The following is a 21036-nucleotide window of genomic DNA, read 5'->3' as shown; positions in this document are numbered from 1 at the left end:
TAGCTGATGTAGGTACACCGGCAAAAACCCAGAATAGAGGCAGCTAATGTTGTTCAGGGAGGTGGTGCTACTCTGCCGAGAAAACTCCTTCAATTGGCGAAAGCTGTGTCTACACTAGGGGGCTCTGCTGGTTCAGCTATACTGGCAGAGCAGTTGCAGTATAGACTATACCTGAGTTATTGATGGTGGGTCTAGATGGTTATTAATTTCTCCTAATTAGTCTCCTTAATAGCAAAGTGGCATAACAAGGAATGTTTCATTTAAAAATCCAAAATGCTCATTAGACTTTTCGAGTGTCCGATTTGTTGAGCAACCCTGTTTTACTGCAAGGGAATTAAAGAATTAGTTCTTAATGCCATTTTGGAAACAATGTTGTTAAAAAAAGATAATCATTCCTACTATAACACAATACAGCTGTGCTGAGGCGAGTTGTTTTTCCAGCTGTTGTATAGCACCACACAGAACAAAAGGGTTTCTGTTCATTTACCGATCTGGAGGTGGAGACAAGCATGTGCATATTTAAGCATGTTACAGTTGCCAGCTGAAACCACCTATGGAGTTCCTAACCCAAAGCTCTCCACCTTTCCATAGCCGATACTCAGCAGTGCTGAATATTTATCCAGGGTTTACAGGTTGGGATTGAAAAGCGTCACTTATCCAAGTGTAAGCAGGGGAATGGTCCCCTGGGAACATTCCTGGCTTATACACGACCCTGGGGAAGTGGGCTAGCCAAAGGTTCTGAGTCCTCGCTCCCACTCCCTTTACCCAGAGACCTGCCTGACCTCAAGGGCTCCCTTTCCACTCTCCTGGGTGGCAGAGACCTTGTAACCCCAACAAGGCTGGGCCCAGGATTCCTGGGGGCTTGGCCCCCAACCTTGTCATGGTCACTTAGGACAGGGGCTGGGGTGTCCCCACTCCAGGGTGCTCGCTCTGCTCTGGATGCTTCCCTGACCCACTGATCATCACATAGAGTTAAAAGAAAATACAAATACAAAATACAAATACAAATACAAACCAGCAACTAATTCAAAACAAAGGAAAAGGAAAACACGTCACTCTGCTCTGTGGCCCAGGACAACCAGCCATCCCAGGAATATCTTTTATTTGGACCCACTTCCATTGGTGAGAGAGAGACACTTTTGAGCTACAGAGAGCTCTTCAGTCCATGGGGGACAGCTGAATACAAGATCAAACAGCTAGTTTAGCATAAGTAGTTAGCATATACTCTGAGGGACAATTCAAAGTGGACTGGCCACTTCACTTTGAGGACGAGCTCTGTGCAGCTAGAAAGCTTGTCTCTCTCACCAATAGAAGTGGGTCCAATAAAAGATATCACCTCACCCACCTTGTATCTTTAATTTTTTAAAATATATTTTATAATATATTTTAAAAGTGACAATGAAAAATATCAAAATTGAAACTAAACATTTCAATGGACCAAAACATTTTAAAAATTTCATTTCATGGGAAATTGTTGAAATGTTTTGGTTTTGCTCCAAATGCCAAAACGTTGGAATTTCCTGCAGAATGGAGTTTCAACCACCTCTGGCATTAAGGCTGCAGCTTGCACTGCTGTCTACTAGGCTGTGGACATTCTGGTCAGGCCACTAGCTGAGAGGATGCAGAGGACTTCCTGCTATCTCAGCAGACATCATCTGGCAGAACTGGCTGCGTCAGTCCCATGAAACTGTAAAAGGGAGAATCTTAGCCTTACCCATCTCCTATTTCTGGGGATCCAGTGACAGTGGGACTGGAGAATGGAGCTACCACTTTATGCTAGCACTATTCAAAGCAGGGGAGAAGGGCATTGGTGAGGGCAGCTCAGCTGTGACCCCATCTCACTACTCTGTGTTGGCCAACAAAAATGGCCAGGAACAGGGGAAGGATACGCTTCACCATGGAAAAGGGTGACAGAGTTGCTATGGTTGCAGTGTGTGCCAAGGTGGTGCCTGCCAATTCCTCCACGTCCATTATCTCAACACAGGGCTGGCCCTTGAAGGCATCACCGAACCCAGAGCCTATCCCACAAATGGACACAGGTGCAGCTGAAAGCTCCCTATTAGTGTCCTTTACTAGCTGTGATTACTGTATTTTATACAATTAAAGACCCAGGGAGGAATAATAAATGTGAGCCGACCCCTGGTTTAACTGAGAAACCCAAGGGCGCTGCATAATAGTTCTTAAATCATAAACAATGTGCGGTCCTTGTATTGCACAAGTCTATGACGGAGAGTAACCAGATCATAGACACACGTGGCCAGATGCTTCCCTGTATTGTTGCTGCCTTGCACTAGTGCAATCTGGAAAGGAGACGACTAAGGGGGAATATGATTGAGGGCTATAAAATCATGACTGGTGTAGAGAAAGTAAATAAGGAAGTGCTATTTACTTCTTTCTTATAACACAAGAACTAGGAACTAGGGGTCACCCAAATGAAATTAATAGGCAGCGGGTTTAAAACAAACAAAAGGAAGTATTTCTTCACACAACACACAATCAACCTGTGGGACTCCTTGCCAGAGGATGCTATGAAGGCCAAGACTATAACAGGGTTCAAAAAGTAGATAATAAATGCATGGAGGATAGGTCCATCAATGGCTATTAGCCAGGATGGGCAGGGATGGTGTCCCTACCCTCTGTTTGCCAGAAGCTGGGAACGAGTCAATTGATGATTACCTGTTCTGTTCATCCCTCTGGGGCTATACAACTGGAGGAGGGATAGCTTAGTGGTTTGAACATTGGCCTGCTAAACCCAGGGTTGAGCATTCAATCCTTGAGGGGGCCATTTAGGGAACTGGGGTTAAAAAAAAAACTGTCCAGGAATTTGTCCTGCTTTGAGCAGGGGGTTGGACTAGATGATCTCCTGAGGTCCCTTCCAATTCTGAGATTCTATAGTCCATCCTTGTCACGCCAAGTGTCCATCTCAGCATTTTGAAAGGCATTCTCCTGTTGCAGATCATTCCACACACATCTCTCCATTTCACCCATGCCTTTCCTGTTCTGCTTGTAAGTTTGTCATTGAGTTCACCATTATCCTGTACTATACAATCTAGGTACCTGAACTTCTGTGTCCTTGGTATGGCTGGCCCACCAGACTTACAGTCCTGTTGTCTTCCTGCAGAGTATCATTGAGTCTACAGACCATGGCCTCCATTTGATTTCTTCTGATTTTCATGCCATTTCTTTTAAATACTCACCTCCACCTCTCTTAGATCTTATTTTCAAACAGAAATTATTCATGTTTATAATACTTAAATATTCCCTGCTGTTGTAGAGAAGTTAGATCAAATGACTTGTTTTGCTACTTGGTTGGGTGCAGAGAATGATCACATCTCTCCTCTGGCTATTCAGAGGTGGAGAAAGCTTCCCCTGACATGTCATAACAATGTAGGGAATATTTAAGGGGCATGAGTTGTTGGTTTTTTTCCCATCCAAGGTTATTAGCCTACCAGGTTGTCTGGATGTTTGAACAACAAACTTTAGCCTGGAGTCCCATGGACTGTGGATAAATGCACAGATGGTAGTGAAGAATGGAGAATTATGAAGTCATTTATTATTACAATAATACAAATATAGTAGGAAGGAGCCATTAAAATGTCAATATTTGCCAGCTTCTGAGCTTGCTCTCTCTGGAAATCTCAGCCAGTCTATAAAAGCCACCCAAGGGATTAGGGAGTCAATTCTCATTACAAGTGATGGGCATCCATATCTTTTAGGTACCTTTGAAAATTGCAGCCTCAATGCATCTACAACACAGGGTCAAATTCTACACTCATTTATATCCATTGGTTTCAGTTCACAGAGGAGAAAAATGGATTCCTGAGTACTTTAAGGGAATTTGTGTCCATTGAAGCACATTTTTTTTCACATAACGAAGTATTTCATTTAAGTCCAACTTTAATCATGTAAATCTTAGGGATGTTTCCTTCAAACAAATACCATGCGTGTTTCTTTTCTGTCTGTGTTAATTCGTCAGCGCTGTATATTGTTTCTTTGGGAGTCTCAAGAAATGATAATTTGAACCATTCCTGGGTGTCTCTCTGATGTGGTGGCTCTGGATTTGGTGCTGAAATGTGTGTTATTTGCAAGTGCCCGCTCATGTCCTGACGGAACATTCTTTTGTCCAGGCTGGTGGTGGGAGCCCCTTATGAAACCAATGGACAGCTGAAGACTGGAGATGTCTACAAGTGTCCGGTGAATGGCGAGACTAACGGAAACTGCACCAAACTCAACCTAGGTACCACATGCCCTGCCACTTATGCAGCACAGCTAGCCTGCGTGCTAGAAAATTATGAATTAGGCGCACACAGATCATGAGATAATATATACAAAATCTTGTGATTTTAAAGCCATATATCAAATACTGTGTGTTTGCATGTGTGTGTGTGTGTGTGTTTCTTTTTATTTATCTTCTGTCTTTTGAGCCTTTAAAGGTGCACTCCAGTCATGTTTTCAAGCTTTTTTTTTAAATGCCAGCTGACATAATCATATAGTCACGTGACGGCTGGAGCTGGGGCTTTAAGAAACACTAACTCATGAGACTACAATGCCTGTGCAGTCTCCAGAGGGAGCAGAATCAAAGAGCCAAACTGGTTCCAGAGGTGGTGCCTGTTCATTGTTGCTCTCAAGTTTTGCTTTAAAAAAAAAAACAAAGATCCTCACCTGGCATGTCGCTCCCTGACTTCATGATTTACGCCAGCTGAAGCACCAACCCCGTTGTTTCACATAACCTAAAATGAAAGGAAAAGTTTCCATCTTTGTAAAAAGCATTGTGGGGGGCTCCCCAGCGGGTGTGAATTGTTCTGGGCCCAGATGAAGCTCTTTCAATTTACTCCAGCTGTGATTCTGCCCCAGAGATTTTGGTTGGGCAGGATTTAAAACCTCCTCCGCCCTGCGTGCAGCCTAAATGCTATGTCCCTGGGACAGAAAGTGAAACTGACTGACTGCTCCGTTTTCATTGTTCTGGCCGAGTGTGAACACACAGTATTAATGTCAGAATGAAAAAAAACAATCCCTAGAGAGTCAATGATCAGAAGTGTTACCTATAACACAGGCAGGAGCATTTGTTTGTAAAGCATATGGCGCCTGGTCATATCTTTAAGATTACACACGCAGGGGGACCCTCCATATTCAGAGAGACCCCCCACATCCCAGGGGAAGTCACCCCCATCCTATCTGTCTTAGGTACTTATATGGCCCCATCAACATAGTGTCTGAGCACCTCAGTCTTCAGTGTATTTATCCTCAAAACCCCCAGTAAGGCAGGGCAGTTATCCCCATTGGGCAGAGGGGGACGGAAGCATAGAAAGACTAAGTGACTTGGCCAAGATCCCACTGAAAACCTGTGGCAGAGCAGGGAATTGAACCTGGGTCTCCCAAGTGGCTAGTCCCCCAACCAGAACTTCTGTCTAGAGCTGGTTGGCAAATGGGAGGGGGTGGGGGAGTCTGCAGAAAATTCCAAGTTTTTGTCCAAAAAAAACCAAAACCAAACCACTTTTTTTCTTCTTTTCTCAAACCAAAATATTTTTGGCTGCAAACTGACAAAAACTGAAACAATTCTGGTTTTCAGCTGAAAATATTGAGTTTTCAAGTCTGGGGTTTTCTGACCAAAATCGAAAACTTGTCGAGAAAGTCCTGTGCCTCGCAGGTTCTGTCTACACTGTGAGCTGAGCGTGACCCCAGGCTCGGGTAGTCTCACTTGCTCTAGCTCTCATCATGCTCATGGACTGAAAATAGAAGTGTTAGTGTAGCTTGGGGTAGCCTGGTAGCAGTGAGCAGCAGCATGGAGAAGCCACACCAAGTCTGTACCCACAGGGGTCAGACGGGTTTGCACTCAGCCTGGAGAGCTGGTTTCACAATGTGCGGGTATCTGCACTACCCCAGATATGCTAATTTTAGCACATTAGTGCGATGAGCTAGACTCATAGGCTCCAGGACTGGAAGGGACCTCGAGAGGTCATCGAGTCCAGTCCCCTGCCCTCATAGCAGCACCAAATATTGTCTAGAACAAGTACGTCTATGCGAGCTGGAATCAAACTCTGGCTCCTAGCATCAGAGGTGAAAGTAAGCCGGTATGCCCTGGTATCGCATACCTGCAAGAGCCGGTGTGCCGTACCAGGGCGGATCAGCTTCCCCTGGTGGAAATTTAAAGGCCTGGGGCTCCCAGCAGTGGCTGGAGCCCCAGGCCCTTTAAATTGCCACCAGAGCCCTGCTGCTGGAACCCTGGGGAAGTGGCAGCAGGGCTCCAGTGGCTATTTAAAGGATCTGGGGCTCCAGCAGCCGCTACTGCTGCGGGCCCATTAAATCATCCCCAGAGCCTGCTGGAGCCCTGGGGTAGCGGCAGCGGGGCTCTGGCAGAGATTTAAAGGGCCAGGGGCTCCCCGCTGTCACTACTGCAATAGAGCCCTGGCCCTTTAAAGCTCTGCCAGAGGCCAGGGCCCCCTCCGATGATGATTTAAAGGGCCTGGGGCTCCCAGCTGCTTCTACTACAGCCCCAGCCCCAGGCCCTTTAAATCCTGATTTAAAGTGCCTGGGGATTTAAAGGCCCCGCCTCTTCCGGTAGAGGCCCCTCCCCCTCGTAAGGACTCCAGAGTGCCGGTAAGTCCTTTAAGTTACTTTCAGCCCTCAGAGTGGGTCTTTAACTAAAGATCAAAGCTGCACTGGAAACTTTGGGTGTCGAGATGTCTTGCAATCCTTCAACTGGATCTGTTCTTACACTTACTAAGATACTCACGGGCACAATAAAAATGCGGGATTTTCTGGTTTCTGTTACAATTCTTTTGACCACTTGTGGTCTGCCGAGGTGCTTCCTTCACAATGGTAAAGCTTTGGCCAGCTGTCCAGCCATGACGTAAAAAAACATTTCAGAAGCCTGTGTACTAGCCGCTCCCTCCTGGATGATACAGTGCATCTAACTTTGGTATTCTTTCTCAAGGAAGAGTAACACTCTCCAATGTGTCAGAGCGCAAAGATAACATGCGTCTTGGCCTGAGTCTGACCACAAACCCCAAGGACAAGAGCTTTCTGGTAAGAAATAAGATAGTCTATAAATAATTGGCTCTTAATATGCAAACTGCCTGGTGCTTTTTTTGGTTTATTGAGTCTCTCTCCTGGACCTCTGCAGCAACATTCCTCTTGCTATTTGTCTGTCGTTTGTTTATTAACTTAACCCCAACAGGATTGTTTTATCCCATTACGAATATAAATGTGAGACCTCCACTTTCCATGATGGCAGCAGCTTCTCCAGACTGCCAAAGGAAAATGCATTTTCCAAACACCTATAGTTAACATTTCACGTCAATGTTCTGTTGACCTTGAGGATCAAGCTTTCAGTCTTGGCTTCTACTGCGGCATGCCTCCTTTTATGCATGGAACAATGAAGCCTTTGCTAGTTGGCATTCCTAGGGTCACAATGTCTACACTACCACAAAGCACAGGCTCTTAATCAAGTTTGCACTCAAACTCCCCTCCCGTTCACACACAAATCAGTTTGACTCGGGACAGCGAGCACTCAGGACCCACGTCTGAAGATGCTGCTAGCGGAGATCCTGAGTCCTGCTGTGACTTGGATCCAGCCCTGTCATTTTGCAGTGTGGGCATAGCTGAAACTGCAGACCTGAGTCAGAAGGTTTATATAGTGCAGTATGGACATGTTAGCACGGCTGTGCAACCCAAGTCCAGCAACTGTAAGCCCAGATTTGCAAAGCTCAAACACAGACTTGGAAACATCAAGTCCTCAAGCCCGAGTCCCAAAGAACCGGCTTTACAATGCAACATAGACATCCCCTTAGGTTCCTGAGAAATGGATAATGCAAATTGCCTCCACACATTCTTGCTGCTCTGATACTGCCGTTTGTGACTCCTGGCAAGCTGCCGTCTCCACACTGTCTGCTGCCACTGCCAATACATACAGATCTAGATCCTTATATGACAAGGTGAGAATTTTTCTAAATCCAGCCCAAAGCCTGGAAGGGAATTCCTCCTAAACAGAAGATATTGGTACAGGATAAAATGCTAGTACACCCTTGCCATGAGCTAACATCCTGCAAGTTAAATCTGCCTTAGTACAACCCACAAACACCCAATCATCCCAAGAGTTCACATATTTTAGAAAGGAAAATACTTGTCACTTCCTTACTTAGGCCATTTTCTCCCTCTGTTTCTACTTTCTGCACCCCCTTCAGGATCTGTGCCACCCCTGGCAATCTCCTCCACATGAGCACAATGTTCTTAATGGCTAAAGTCTCATCGTAATTTGCTCTGGAGAAACCCCACATAGCGTGCTGCTTCATGCAGGCTGAGCGGGCACTGGAGGGGTTTGGCCAGAATAGTCCCCAAGTCGTACATAGGTGCAGATCTCTGATTCTTCGCTGTTGATCTTTATAGTCTGTAAAACAGAGGCTGAGTAAGTGGCAGTTTTTCAACCCCTCACTGATGTTTTATTTTTCTCAATTTTCTTTACAGGCTTGCAGCCCTCTCTGGTCCCATGAGTGCGGAAGCTCTTACTATACCACAGGAATGTGCTCCCGGGTGAACTCCAACTTCAGATTCTCAAAGACCATAGCTCCTGCTCTCCAGAGTATGAGACGCAATCTGTTATGTAGACTCTAACTCAAACCCTGCTTTTGAAGTTAAATAGAATTTTTGTTCTTTAATCGCTTCGTGCCATTGAGAAAACAAAGTGAAGTCAGGATTTAAAAGGAGGCAAGATAGCAAAGGAAATGATTCGAGAAAGGCGACCCAAAGGGGATCACATGCACAGACATCTGGCCAACATTTTCCTTTTGAGTGACACTTGAGGAAGACAAAGCACCTTATGCTTTGAAAACCAGAAATAAGTGTCCAGCATATTTGATCAGCACCCTGCAGTGTGTTGGGAAGGGGAAAGAGGGAAAGAATTCAGGCATTGTCTGCAGAAAACAAAGCTGATTTGCTGAACAGCTAAAACTGTTGTCCAGTATTTTCAAACCTTGGTGCATAAAGTTAGCCACCTGGCTCCATATTTAGGCACTAAATAAGTGTCCTGATTTTATGGGCACTCAGCGTCTACAGCTGCTGTTGGGTTCAGTGGAGGTTCTGGGTTCTCAGCCCCTCTGAAAAATCAAGCCACTTATTTAGCTGCCAACACTGACATCCTCTTTTGGGGAAATTTTGGCTTCCATCCTGTTGAACAGGCCGCTGATGAGCTGAAGTTTCTTTGGGTGATGAAGGGGAGTGAATTCAGAGCCTACTAACATTTTAACAGTATTTTTCTTTAAATTTCCTCTTATAATGTAATGTTGCAGGATGAATTTCTCCCATTGGTGCCCCATTTGTGCAAGCTGATGATGTTATTTCAGACATTCTTATCAATCAGAGATTGATATGATCACATTGAGAAGCGTAACTGATACCTTGGAAGAAACTAGATTACCGAGTCTAACTTCATCTTAAAATAATAATTGAACAAACATGAAATATAGTCTTCCTTCCATTTGGAGCAGTTGATATGAGAGCACTCATAGCTCCCTACCCTGTGGTTTATGAGTTCACAAGACCCTTCTGATAGAATCATGTGCCCACTGATTCATGGCCTGCTCGGTGGTAGCACAAGTCCATCCTTTGCTCCCCCAACAGTTCTCTGAAACACGTTGTTAATTCTTATAAAATACGAGGGCATAAAAGGAAGCCATAAGGATAACACTGGACGATGGCAGGCTTCAGAAAGGGAACTGGTCAACCCACTGCCTCCTTTTAATCAGCTCATTTGATCAGTCCTTCATAATGTGTTGCTATTAGATAAAATCCTCAAGTCCTCACTTAATTTTTTTTTTAATCTTTACTGTGGCAAAAGCTCCCCTTTTCATTAGTGGGAGCAAATACTGATCTGTACTATTTACTGAGCACTATCCATGTCCTGAATGCTGTGTAACCATAGAAGAAGGCATGGTCCCTGCCCCAGGAAGTTACAATGCCAGGATCAGATTCTTTCACACTTCCACTGCGTGCACCACCTCCTGCTGGCCCTGATTCTGCATGGTGCATAGGCATGTGCTTATCTCACACTGAAGTTAAGCATATGCTTAAGCACTTAAGGACCTCTTTGAGTTGCCACCTTGAAATCAAAGGGATGACTCACAGAATAAAGTACTACTCAACATGAGTAATGGTGGCAGAATTGGGCCCTACACATTTGAAGTAATTTAATATACTGGATGGAGTTCCAAATCTGAATCGGAGCCGGCAATCTGAGGTTGCTTATGTACAATATTATTCTTAGAAAGTTCTCCAGTTCTCTCCTGCCAGAACTAACCAGGGGTGTGGGCTCTCTTGATCTCATTTAAGTGAATGTGACCTGAAGATCTTTACATATGATTGAAATCAGACTTTTCACACAAATCACAAGAGCGAGTAGCTGGTTGCAGGGAATAGAGCCATAAATTTCCACTTTGCAGTTGTTGCCAAGGTCTTTCAATAATATGCTGTGTATTTTCCACAGGATGCCAAACGTACATGGACATAATCATCGTTCTGGATGGATCGAACAGCATATATCCCTGGGTTGAAGTGCAACATTTCCTGATAAACATCTTGAAAAAGTTTTACATTGGGCCTGGTCAGATACAGGTAAGCATGTCCCTGGTCGTTCTGTGCATTTATGTCCTGTTCATCCTTGCAATACAGATTTTCCTGGTCTATTTCCTAGGAGAAATGTCCCTTTGATGCCAATATACTGCAGCTTGGCAAGGCGTTTGCCCAGAATAAACCTGCAGAGTATGTATTTGAAAGCTGAGCCAATGGAAATACTGCTCACGTTAATGTTCTTAACTGAAATATTGAGTAAGGAACAACCCACGCAATGAAATGGGAAGGAAGGAGGATGGTTAAGTTACGTGAAACTTAATCAGCATCGCTCTGTGTTTATGCAGTTTGTAGCAGCTCTGGAGAGTACTCCATCATTTTCTTGCTGGGCCTTAGTGGCTATCTCTAAACAGCAAAGAAAAACCCATGGCTGGCCCATGCCTGCCAACTCCGGCTTGCAGGGCTGTTACCCGCACAAAAGTCTCTGTTACTCACACACTCAAGGGCACTCACTTTTACCCAGTTCCTAGTGCTCCAGGTAAAAAGCACATAACTTTACCCCTCCGTGGGCTCTGGGCTCTATTCCTTCATGGGCTCCAGGCAAACACCCTTTCCCACTGGACTCAGGGCTTAATCTTTTGTGCTTTTACGGGGTCTTTTACCAGTGAAAGAGCCTTACACAGTAATATCCTACATAACCTCTAGTTATTAACAGTCACCAAAAACAGAGTGCAGACACTACACAGACAGTACTCACCACTCCCAATAAGACAGATGAACTTTTCTTGATGGCCAGTCAGGATCAGTTCCATCTTGAGGACTCCAGTTTCTGCCCTGTCTCAGTGACAGAGTGTTGAGGTCTGGCAGCTCTGATCTTTGGGGCTGTGTCCTGGAGTTGATTCCCAAAGAACTGCCTTTTGGACCCCAGTTTATATAGTGATATTTGATTCCTTTTTAGCTGTACCTTAACCAATCATTATACTAACATTTTACTAACCAGTCCTAACATAGTGTAACAAAGTTCTCTAACCAATCCAATCCCACCACCTTAATTGATTTACACCCAGCAAAATTAATTACATATCAGACAGAAACAATTAAAGAATCGGACAGAGACCATACAGATAAACAATAGGGAAGTGGGGACCATAATGACAAAGCAATAAAGAAATGAGGATTTCACAGCCACAACTATTGAGAAGTGATTTCTCGACAGACAGGCTGCCATCAAACTACGTTTTCTTTAACCATGTTAAGATCTGTTTCTTTATCTGGTCATAGCGGTGCCATTAGGATGGGGTCTCCTTTTTAACAGCCTGATATGACATTGTTTTAATGCAATTGTGATGGGATGTGAGGATGTGACTTCCTGCTTCTCCGCTAATGGCTCCTGCTCAGCTGCTGTTTTAATCTGGCTGCAGAAGAAGGCCGTAGCCCTACAAGGCAGTTTCATTGCTGTGCAGACTTCTGGGCTCAGTCCAGAGCCACAGATCTGGGACCTACCCACCTCACAGCCTGGGCCCTAGTTCAAGCCTGAGCGTCTACATAGCAATGAAACAGCCCCACAGCCAGAGCCTGGCGAGCCTGAGATGGCTGGCATGGGCCAGCTGCAGGTGTCTTGTTGCTTTGTAGACGTACCCATTATGGCTGATGTTGGTACCTAGATTTGTGACTGAGAAGCCAGTAAGAGCAGGGGGGATACGACATAAGGATTTCAGCCAATTCTGAGTCCCCAAAAAACTGCACAAAGAGCCCCCCCTGTACATCCTCAACAAGAGAAGACACAGGTCAGGATTATGGGGCCAGAGGACCTGGTCTGCACAACTGAACACCTAGGTTCCCAACCACAACACCATTCCTCTTCCCTTGGCAGTTTGAGCATGGGTGACAGCTGGCCAGAATATGGACCCACCATTAATGCTGGCTTTGTATTGTCAACTGTCTTTTGGGGGGAAATATGGAGCAAAATTTGACCGAGTTTAACTTTAACTGTGGGCAAAGATGACTGTGGTGAAAACATGCTGAAATAGAGTCTTCTCTGCCAGTTATGTGTAAAAAGACGTCCAAAAGTTCCCCTTGCAAAAGGACAGATTCTAGTATCTAAGTCCCGGCAGAAATATGGCTGAGAACAGTTTGTTTGCCAGATCTTCTTGTTTGGAGCAGAACTTATTTAGTGGCTGATCTATCTTCATGCACTTTTAATGGACTATAATTAATTTCCACACTAATGTTGGCAGAGATGCTACTGCAAACTCTTTTTGGATTCGCATATTTACATTGTCAGTGCCAAACCTCTAGCACTATTAAAAGACCAACAGCTTCCTGCCTTCCTTTTCTCTTCTGTGCTTCATTGTTCCCTGGGCTCAGAAACGGCTGGGCTCTTGGTTTTCCCTACACAGAATTAGGAGATCTTTGCAGCTAATTTTGGGGCTATGCAACAGGTGTACCTGCAAAAAAGCTTCTGTTCTTGTGCGTAGACTTGCACACAAACGGCTATGTGACCTTGCTCCTTTTCAGTGTCTTTGAATAGTAAGGTTCCCTGGTGCACTTTTTTCTGTGCAGGTCACTAAATAAACCTATATTATTATCACAGCAGTAGACATACCTGTTAGTCCAATTACTTGTAGCACAGAAGCAATGTAAGTATGGAAAAACCTGGTTTCGTTGCAGATGGCCCCATTACTACACACCCCAACTCCTAATCCCCACATTTCTAGTAAATCATACAACAGTCCGTTATATATAACTATATACTGTATATTAACTGAAATTATACTTGATCACTAAAACAGGTTCTTTGTTTCTCGCGTGACTGCTATGATGTGTGGTATTTGCATCCTTTGTAATGCTCCTTTAATTCCTAGGTTGGAGTTGTTCAGTATGGAGAAGACGTCGTGCATGAATTTCATTTAAATGACTACAGGTCTGTAAAAGATGTGGTGGAAGCTGCTAGTCACATAGAGCAGAGAGGAGGTACAGAAACCAGGACAGCATACGGGATAGAATTTGCTCGGTAAATCACAAATAGGGACTCACATTTATTCTAATTACAAGTTTTTCTTTCTTTCTTTCTTTCTTCTTTCTTTCTTTCTTTCTTTCTTTCTTTCTTTCCAGGTGTTTTGAAAAGTTAAACAATAGTCTCTGAACTAGGGGATATTTCCAGACAAAGCCATAATGATATTTTGTAACAGAATATAGCCAACTCAATCCACCACTGCAGCTGAACCCAGGAGGAGGGAATCAAGAATTGCTGTATGGTAGCGTGACATCCCCCAATTCCTGAAACTGGTTGGGATCATTTCAGCCCCTGCCCAATGGTCCCCAGGGACGTCTTCCACCAGCCAAGCATTACCATCCCCAACATACCTCTGTCCTGGGGCTGGGATAAGGGGGCATAGACCTGGCTACTGTGGTGGCGCTACACTAGACCAGGGAAATCCCCAACCTGTTGATTAAGCTGGTTTTCTGCATGCTTTGTGCTGAGCAGGAGGAAAGGACCCCAGTCCATTTACTTCAGGGATACCTCTTTCTGAAGCTAACCTGGGTTGCACTGTTCAGATCTAGAATTAGACCAGAAATATGAACTAGCCCAGTGGCTGAAGGAGTTCTGATCTGAGAGTGCCACCCGAACGCAGCACAGCAGAGCTCTATAAAGACCAGAACCAGCCTACAGTTCAGATCTTGTGTTTTCTTCACCTTGTCTCTCCCTCTTTTGTTGCAGAATTGCAAGGGGTGCGAGATTAGTAGGAATATTGATCACTAAACCTCCGCACTATTGCCCTTAATTTATAACCAAATTTATTATACAAATTTTTAATACAAAGACTGAGCCAGATTCTGATCTGTTATATGATGTAAACCTGGAGCAAGTCCTCTGATTTAATGGAGTTGTTCCACAGGGAGATTACAAGTGGGTCCACTATGAGGAAATATTGCTTATTAACACCAAAAAGCTTTCCGAGAATCCCATATTTTGTTGGATTTCCTTTTTAATTTAAGAACTCGCAGCCCATTAAAATAACATTTTGTGATTTATGAGTTGACTCCAGGGTAGATTCCTGTTGATCTGAATGGAACGAGAATCTTACAATTTGTTCAGGTTAAACTGGAGTTCAGCCAAGAAAAGGGGTTTTTCATGTAAGTGGCACAGGCCAATGTGATGCATGTGAAACACACCCAGCATGGCAATGTATATCAAGGTATGTTCTGATCAGAAGAAACCTCTTGCAGCCAGCCTGCTGCTTTGCACAGCCCAATATTTCCTTTTCATTTCAGCTCAGAAGCCTTTCAGAAAGGTGGGCGAAAGGGAGCAAAGAAAGTGATGATTGTAATAACCGATGGGGAATCCCATGACAGCCCGGACCTGGAGAAGGTGATTGAAAACAGTGAGAAGGACAATGTCACCAGATATGCTGTGGCAGTAAGTCACTCTCCTATTTAACAATACACTGTAGCTTCTCCATAGTGACCCACTAAGCTTGGCATCTGCCCAAGCTTCCCCATCTGTGAAATGGGTACAGATAGGTAACAATACAGGGGCATTCTTCTTCTTTGCCTTGTCCCATCAATCCAGGTTGGCTGCTCCTCTTCTTCATCCCAGATTTATAGACTCATAGACTATAAGGTCAGAAGGTACCATTATGATCATCTAGTCTGACCTCCTGCACAATGCAGGCCACAGAATCTCACCCACTCATTCCTGTAACAAACCTCTAACCTATAAGATGAGGGTGGAGGCCAGAAGATCCCCGCTTAGGGTCAGGAACCAGGACCTCTACTGCCCTGACAGAGAGGCAAGGTTCCAAAGGTCAGGTGCACTAACAGCTAGGCCACACAGCCCTCCACCCCCCCTATCCCAGTGCGCTTCTCACTGTGACGTTGCACTCCATATGTTTTATGGAAATATGCTAATAAGTGTGAATATAACGTAACTGAATATGCTTCATGCAAAAGGTCTCTTGTAAGGTATCATTACAAAGCTTATAATCTACTGAGTGTGCTCATCCTATTTGTATGTATGTATCATTCTTGTATCTCAAGCTAGAAATCTAAAGTATTACTCTGCATAGTTACAATAAGACTTCAAAGTGTGGGCCATTAATGGTGACTTAGAATCTTGATGGCTCCCATTAACTAGGACAATTGGTTGTGAATGGCTCTTTTTATTCACAAACTTTCCTGGGTACATGCAGGCCAACCCTGAAAGAATGGAAAATGAGTTCTTACAGTGACATGTGATCATGTCACCTGGTCCTAAAATCCATCTTAAACCTGGTGCTTTTCCATTTAGAAGGCAGGGGTGGGGACCCAGAGAGAGACGAAGGATACCCACCTTGTGCCAAAGCTATAAAAGGGAGTGGAACAGAACAAAGGGGATGAGAAATCCCCTAGTTACCACCTGAGCTGGAACTAACAAGGATTGAACTAGGGGAAAGGACTGGGCTCAGACTAAGAAGGAGTCTAGTTTGTGAAACAAGCTTATTGGAACATCTCTGAGAGTGAGATTTACCTGTATTCAGTTTCTTAATGTATTAGGCTTAGACTTGCGTGTTTTGTTTTATTTTGCTTGGTAACTTACTTTGTTCTGTCTGTTATTACTTGAAACCACTTAAATCCTACTTGTTATACTTAATAAAATCACTTTTGTTTATTAATTAACCCACAGTAAGTGATTAATACCTTGGGGAGCAAACAGCTCTGCATATCACTCTATCAGTGTTATAGAGGGTGGACAATTTATGAGTTTACCCTGTATAAGCTTTATACAAAGTAAAACAGATTTATTTGGGGTTTGGATCCTATTGGAAGCTGGGTGTCTGGGTGCTGGAGATAGGTAACTTGCTGAGCAGTTTTTGGTTAAAGTCTACAGCTTTGGGGGCATGGACCGGACCTAGGTCTGTGTTGCAGCAGACTAACATGTCTGGCTCAACAAGGCAGGGTTCTGGAATCCCAAGCTGGCAAGGAAAAGGAGCTCAGAGGTAGTCTCAGCACATCAGGTGACTGTCCCAAGGGGGTCTCTGTGACCCAACCCGTCACACTCACTCCCTGATTTCAACCTGTCATTGAATTGCAAGTACAAAATGCAGGGACTGATTTTATGGATGTCTATGGCACCTTTGTAGAGGGAGGCTTCCCTTTTGAGAACCGGCCCCTTGGCATCTTGGGAACGCTATGTCCATTATGTGGAAAAATTAGACAACTTAGTTCTGTTTTTCACATCCAGGTTCTGGGGTATTATAATAGAAGAGGAATCAATCCAGCAGCATTTTTGAAAGAAATAAAATTTATAGCAAGTGATCCAGATGACAAGCACTTCTTTAATGTCACAGATGAAGCGGCACTGAAGGATATTGTGGATGCACTGGGAGAGAGGATATTTAGTTTGGAAGGTGAGTGATGTACATTTCCTTCATTCTAAGTGGTTTATAGTGTTTCTAACTTCCGCATAGTCCTACAGACCATCTTCAGTTTTAGGATAAACCTGTGTGTTTCTTTGTTAGCCAACCAAACATTTGACCTTCTAACTAGAATGGAGTCTGCTGAGCATTTTCCTAACATTAATAACATCATGCTTTGTAAATTAAAACAACTGCACTGAAAGACAGTGTACCTCCTACATAAGAGGAGCAGCAACAATTCCCAAATTAAGGTTGCCTAACATTTTCCATTATGAAAAAATCTTTGCAACCTTTATTCGAAGATCTTTAATGCCTCCAGCAGGCTTTTGAAATTTGCCGGGGGATAGTCTGGCAGTCAGTTTGGTGCCTTTTACTGACCCCATGAAAATCCATTCGGATTTGGCCACGTTATAAGCAGTGAAAAGTCACCATATTCTGAAGGTGTATAGCATATGTAAGGTGCAATCATCTAAACCCGTATTCCTTTGTAACTGTGTGGACACCTGTGAGAAAATGAGGCACTGCTACACAGGCAGAACTTGCCATATTTATTCACTGGGCTAGATCCTTATCTGGTGTTAATTAGGGTAATTCTCTTGACTTCAGTGAAGTTACACCAATTTACCCCAGCTGAGGAAATGGCCTTTCCTGTTCTGAAGTTACAGGGGGAGGTGGTAGTTCATTGTGCCTAATTCCATTCGGTAACTGGCGATCTCCCCAGGACAGGTCTTTAATTTTAACGTCTTTTTTATTCTAGGTACCAACAAAAACGAAATCTCCTTTGGACTTGAAATGTCCCAGACTGGATTTTCATCACACATTGTGGAAGTAAGACAACAGATTTGTTTTTCTCTCCCATTCAAGTATTTTTTTTTGCAAGTAACTGTCCTATGGAAAGCAGATGTAGTGACTTTTGGTTTTATGGTGTATGAATCCATTTTGCAAATACATGGCCCAGAAGGCTCTGATGTGCATTAGGGTTTGGAGATAGCTCAAGGTCTTGATCCCTGAGAAGGAGTCTATTTTTCCTGTTGTACACTGATACTAACTCCCAGAATAAGTGTCCTGAATTTTTCCAGTGTGTTTCCGTTTCACTCTTGATGGAAAGAGATGCCATTACAGAGCTGACACACTGATTTTTATGAATGCGTGGGGTGAACGTTGAAATGAAAGTCATTTCTCTCTCGAGCCAATGGGCCAAATTCTACCCTGGCATAACTCCAGCAAAGTGTGGGGAGTTGCATTCACACACACTATGCCTGCACTTTCCTTTTAAACCTTACCTAACCAGTCCAGTACATTCCAGAGACGTCAGCTGAGGTTTTCTTAGTGGCAACACTCAGTAGGAATAGCTGAAGGGAGCAGTGAGTGCCAGGTTCCTTGATAACTGGAATCAGCGCTGTGAACCGATCTGACTCCTCCCTGGAACTTGAGTGGAAGTCCAGCTTTCCAGAATGTTTAGCCGATGTTTATAAACACAATAAAACATCTTTACTGGTCTCATCTCGAAATAGGAAGGCAAAAGAATTAGTGGTCTCAGTATTTATACATATATATTTAGTTAATAGCTTAGCTGGAGAGGGGCTAGCAAATGTTTTATACAAGCTAGTGTTGACAGCTGAAATAGACAAGGCAAAGGGAGGGTGGGGAGAAAGTGCTGTTATCCTCACAACGGAAGCATAAGAGGTTTGTCCCAGGGCACAGGGGGAATCTATGGCAGAGCCCAGAATTTGAACCCAGACCTTCTGCATCCATTCCTTTCCAAGGGGATGTTAAACAAGTGGGGAGAGATGGGACTGAATCAGCGTGACTGGAGGAAATGGTGGGCTGGCTGGCTGGGCAGTCACTGCAATGGCTAACTCACACGGCAGCGTTACCGGTGTCCCCTGCACTTTCACATCCGACTAATGCTGTGCTCTTCACCCTGTGAGAGCCTCTGGCGTTCCCATCCTTCCCAGCTGGGACGTGCATCTCAACAGAGTGCTGCTGCCTAATGAGAGGGACCCTCACTCTGCAAGGGATGCAAGTTGGGGAGTGGCTTCCCACTGCCCACTTGTGTCATGCCAGCCACAGTCTGACCCCCCTTGCCATTGTTCCTTTTCTGGATGGGTCCAGCCCCTTTCACGTGACACATCAGGAAGCAAGGAGGAGGAAGGGGGTTCCTGGAGCTCGGCCCTTTGACACAGAAGGAAAGTAAAGGCCATGTGTTGTGCTCAGGCTGCATCCAAGACTCCATCTGCACTCAGAGGCTGATCCAGAGCCCAGGAAAGTCAATGGGAGCCTTTCCTTTAAGTTCCTATAAGTTTAGTGGACTTTGGATCAGCCTAAAATGAGGGTGGTTCTGGCTTTAAAAACCCAGCACAGCTTGAAATATTTACAGCCATCCAAATGTGAGAGCAGGTTGAGCAGTTAAATCAGGTAGTGTATTATGGGGCCATTAGTTATAAATAAACTTGGTGATGCAAACACGACTAGAGACACAATCTCAAATGTTACCCAGAAAATGACTTTCTCCAGCTCTGTTTTCTCTCTTTGTTTTCCATCCTGCCTTTCTCTGCACCTGCTAACAGCTGCTATCCAGCACCCGTTGTACTGCCAAGAGGGTAGCTGAGGAGCTTCGTCTGTAGCCAGTGCTGCTACTTCTCTGCCAGAAGAATCAACAGCTTTTAAGCAGTCTCAAGCCTTGCTTTGTTGTTTGCTTAAGGACAGAGTTTTTTAGTAGTCTTGCCAACGCTGAAAAGATTGCAGGAATTGGGACGTCTGAGAATATTTCAGTTGCTAACTTGGCACTTGGATTTCATGCACATGGCTTAACTGCTTTTAAATGCTAGATGTTCTTCCAAATACATCTAGTACCCTACTGAAATGCAATGTGACAAGGTGCAAAAGACAATGCTGTTAGGATCAGTTGGACTCTTGGAAATGAAAAAGGTTGTTGAAAAGACAGGGCTTGATTGGAAACATTGTTAAAGTAGTTTTAAAAATATACCTTTCTGTGAATGCTTTGGAGACTTGCTTCCTTGAAGCTTTCCTTGCTACATCCATCAGTCTTTCTGAAAATAACAAGTGTGATTTGTGGGAATAACTTTTCCTTGTTTTTCCTAGAACCTATAGTTATAGTCATCAAGCCAAATAAATACACTGCTGAGGAATTAAAATTTAAGGAAAACTTCCCCCAAAAAAGAGCTGATACATTTCCTACAGGGGAAACAACTAATTAGATTCTTCTCATTACTCTCATTGATTTCAAACATCTGGCTTTAATCAGGATTTGCCCATATGTCCCATGAGGGGAATAATTGTATCTACATGGTAACAAACATTTTAAACAGAGAGAGGGGCCCAAAACTTAACTTTGAATCCACCCCACCTGTTCCTTCTGGACGTGTGTGTGGCAGAGCCAAGGGAATCCAATTTGAATCCCCTTAGCTGAATCTGATATTATGGATTTGGTTTGAGGTCTGATCCAAAACTGAGCCTACTTTCCTGTTCTGGTAGAATCAGCTAATCTCAGGAGATTTCCATTGCTTGGGGTAAAAATCGCCAGAGACCAGCTGGGGAGATTTCAGGGCCATCAGACCAAAACTGTAGTTCAAGCTTGACACAAACCCTGACCCTCTTTCACATCCAAACTCTGCACCCTGGGCCTAACATCAACAGCTATAGACGGAGCCAATTCGAAATCAGATGCGGAACTGAAGTAGTGATGGCTCCCATGTAAATCACTGGCTAAATCCACATTCATTTCACTGGGAGCAGGATTGGGGCATGAGGGTGGGGCCGGGGCACTGGTGCGGTTTAGTGGCCCAACCCCATTGTCTTCCACAGGGAAAAGGATGTGCTGCCAAGTCATAGAGCCTCTTTTGAAAATCCCACCTTCAGTCTCTAAAAGGACACGACCGGGGTTTTAACGGAAGCTTAGTACCTTGGAAATCATCGTTACAGTGCCTCACTTAGCCTGGTTATCACCCCACTCCCTGCTGGGTCTCCTCGTTACGGGAACCTGCAAGAGTTTCAGTGCTGTGCACACAAGTCGGTGCCATCTGCTCCTAGCTGTTTGCAGGGAGGGCAGTGATGT

The 21036-nt window shown here is 44.3% G+C and overlaps 1 protein-coding gene across 5 annotated transcripts in view; it reads left to right on the top strand.

The window, feature by feature from the left end:
- The window catches only part of ITGA11 (integrin subunit alpha 11), a 192204-nt gene that overhangs the window by 95374 nt on the left and 75794 nt on the right, over window positions 1–21036 (top strand). For all 5 annotated transcript variants that reach the window (XM_050967522.1, XM_050967520.1, XM_050967524.1 and 2 more), the window contains exons 3-10: window positions 4128–4237; window positions 6935–7026; window positions 8464–8578; window positions 10478–10605; window positions 13425–13573; window positions 14836–14980; window positions 16784–16949; window positions 17716–17786. In XM_050967522.1, coding sequence (XP_050823479.1) covers window positions 4128–4237; window positions 6935–7026; window positions 8464–8578; window positions 10478–10605; window positions 13425–13573; window positions 14836–14980; window positions 16784–16949; window positions 17716–17786 — 976 coding nt within the window. The remainder of the gene's footprint in view (window positions 1–4127; window positions 4238–6934; window positions 7027–8463; window positions 8579–10477; window positions 10606–13424; window positions 13574–14835; window positions 14981–16783; window positions 16950–17715; window positions 17787–21036) is intronic.

This window comes from Gopherus flavomarginatus, chromosome 9 (assembly GCF_025201925.1).
Source record: "Gopherus flavomarginatus isolate rGopFla2 chromosome 9, rGopFla2.mat.asm, whole genome shotgun sequence".
Taxonomy (NCBI): Eukaryota; Metazoa; Chordata; order Testudines; family Testudinidae; genus Gopherus; species Gopherus flavomarginatus.
Note: the sequence above shows the minus strand (reverse complement) of the source record. Positions and strands in the feature narration are given on the sequence as shown.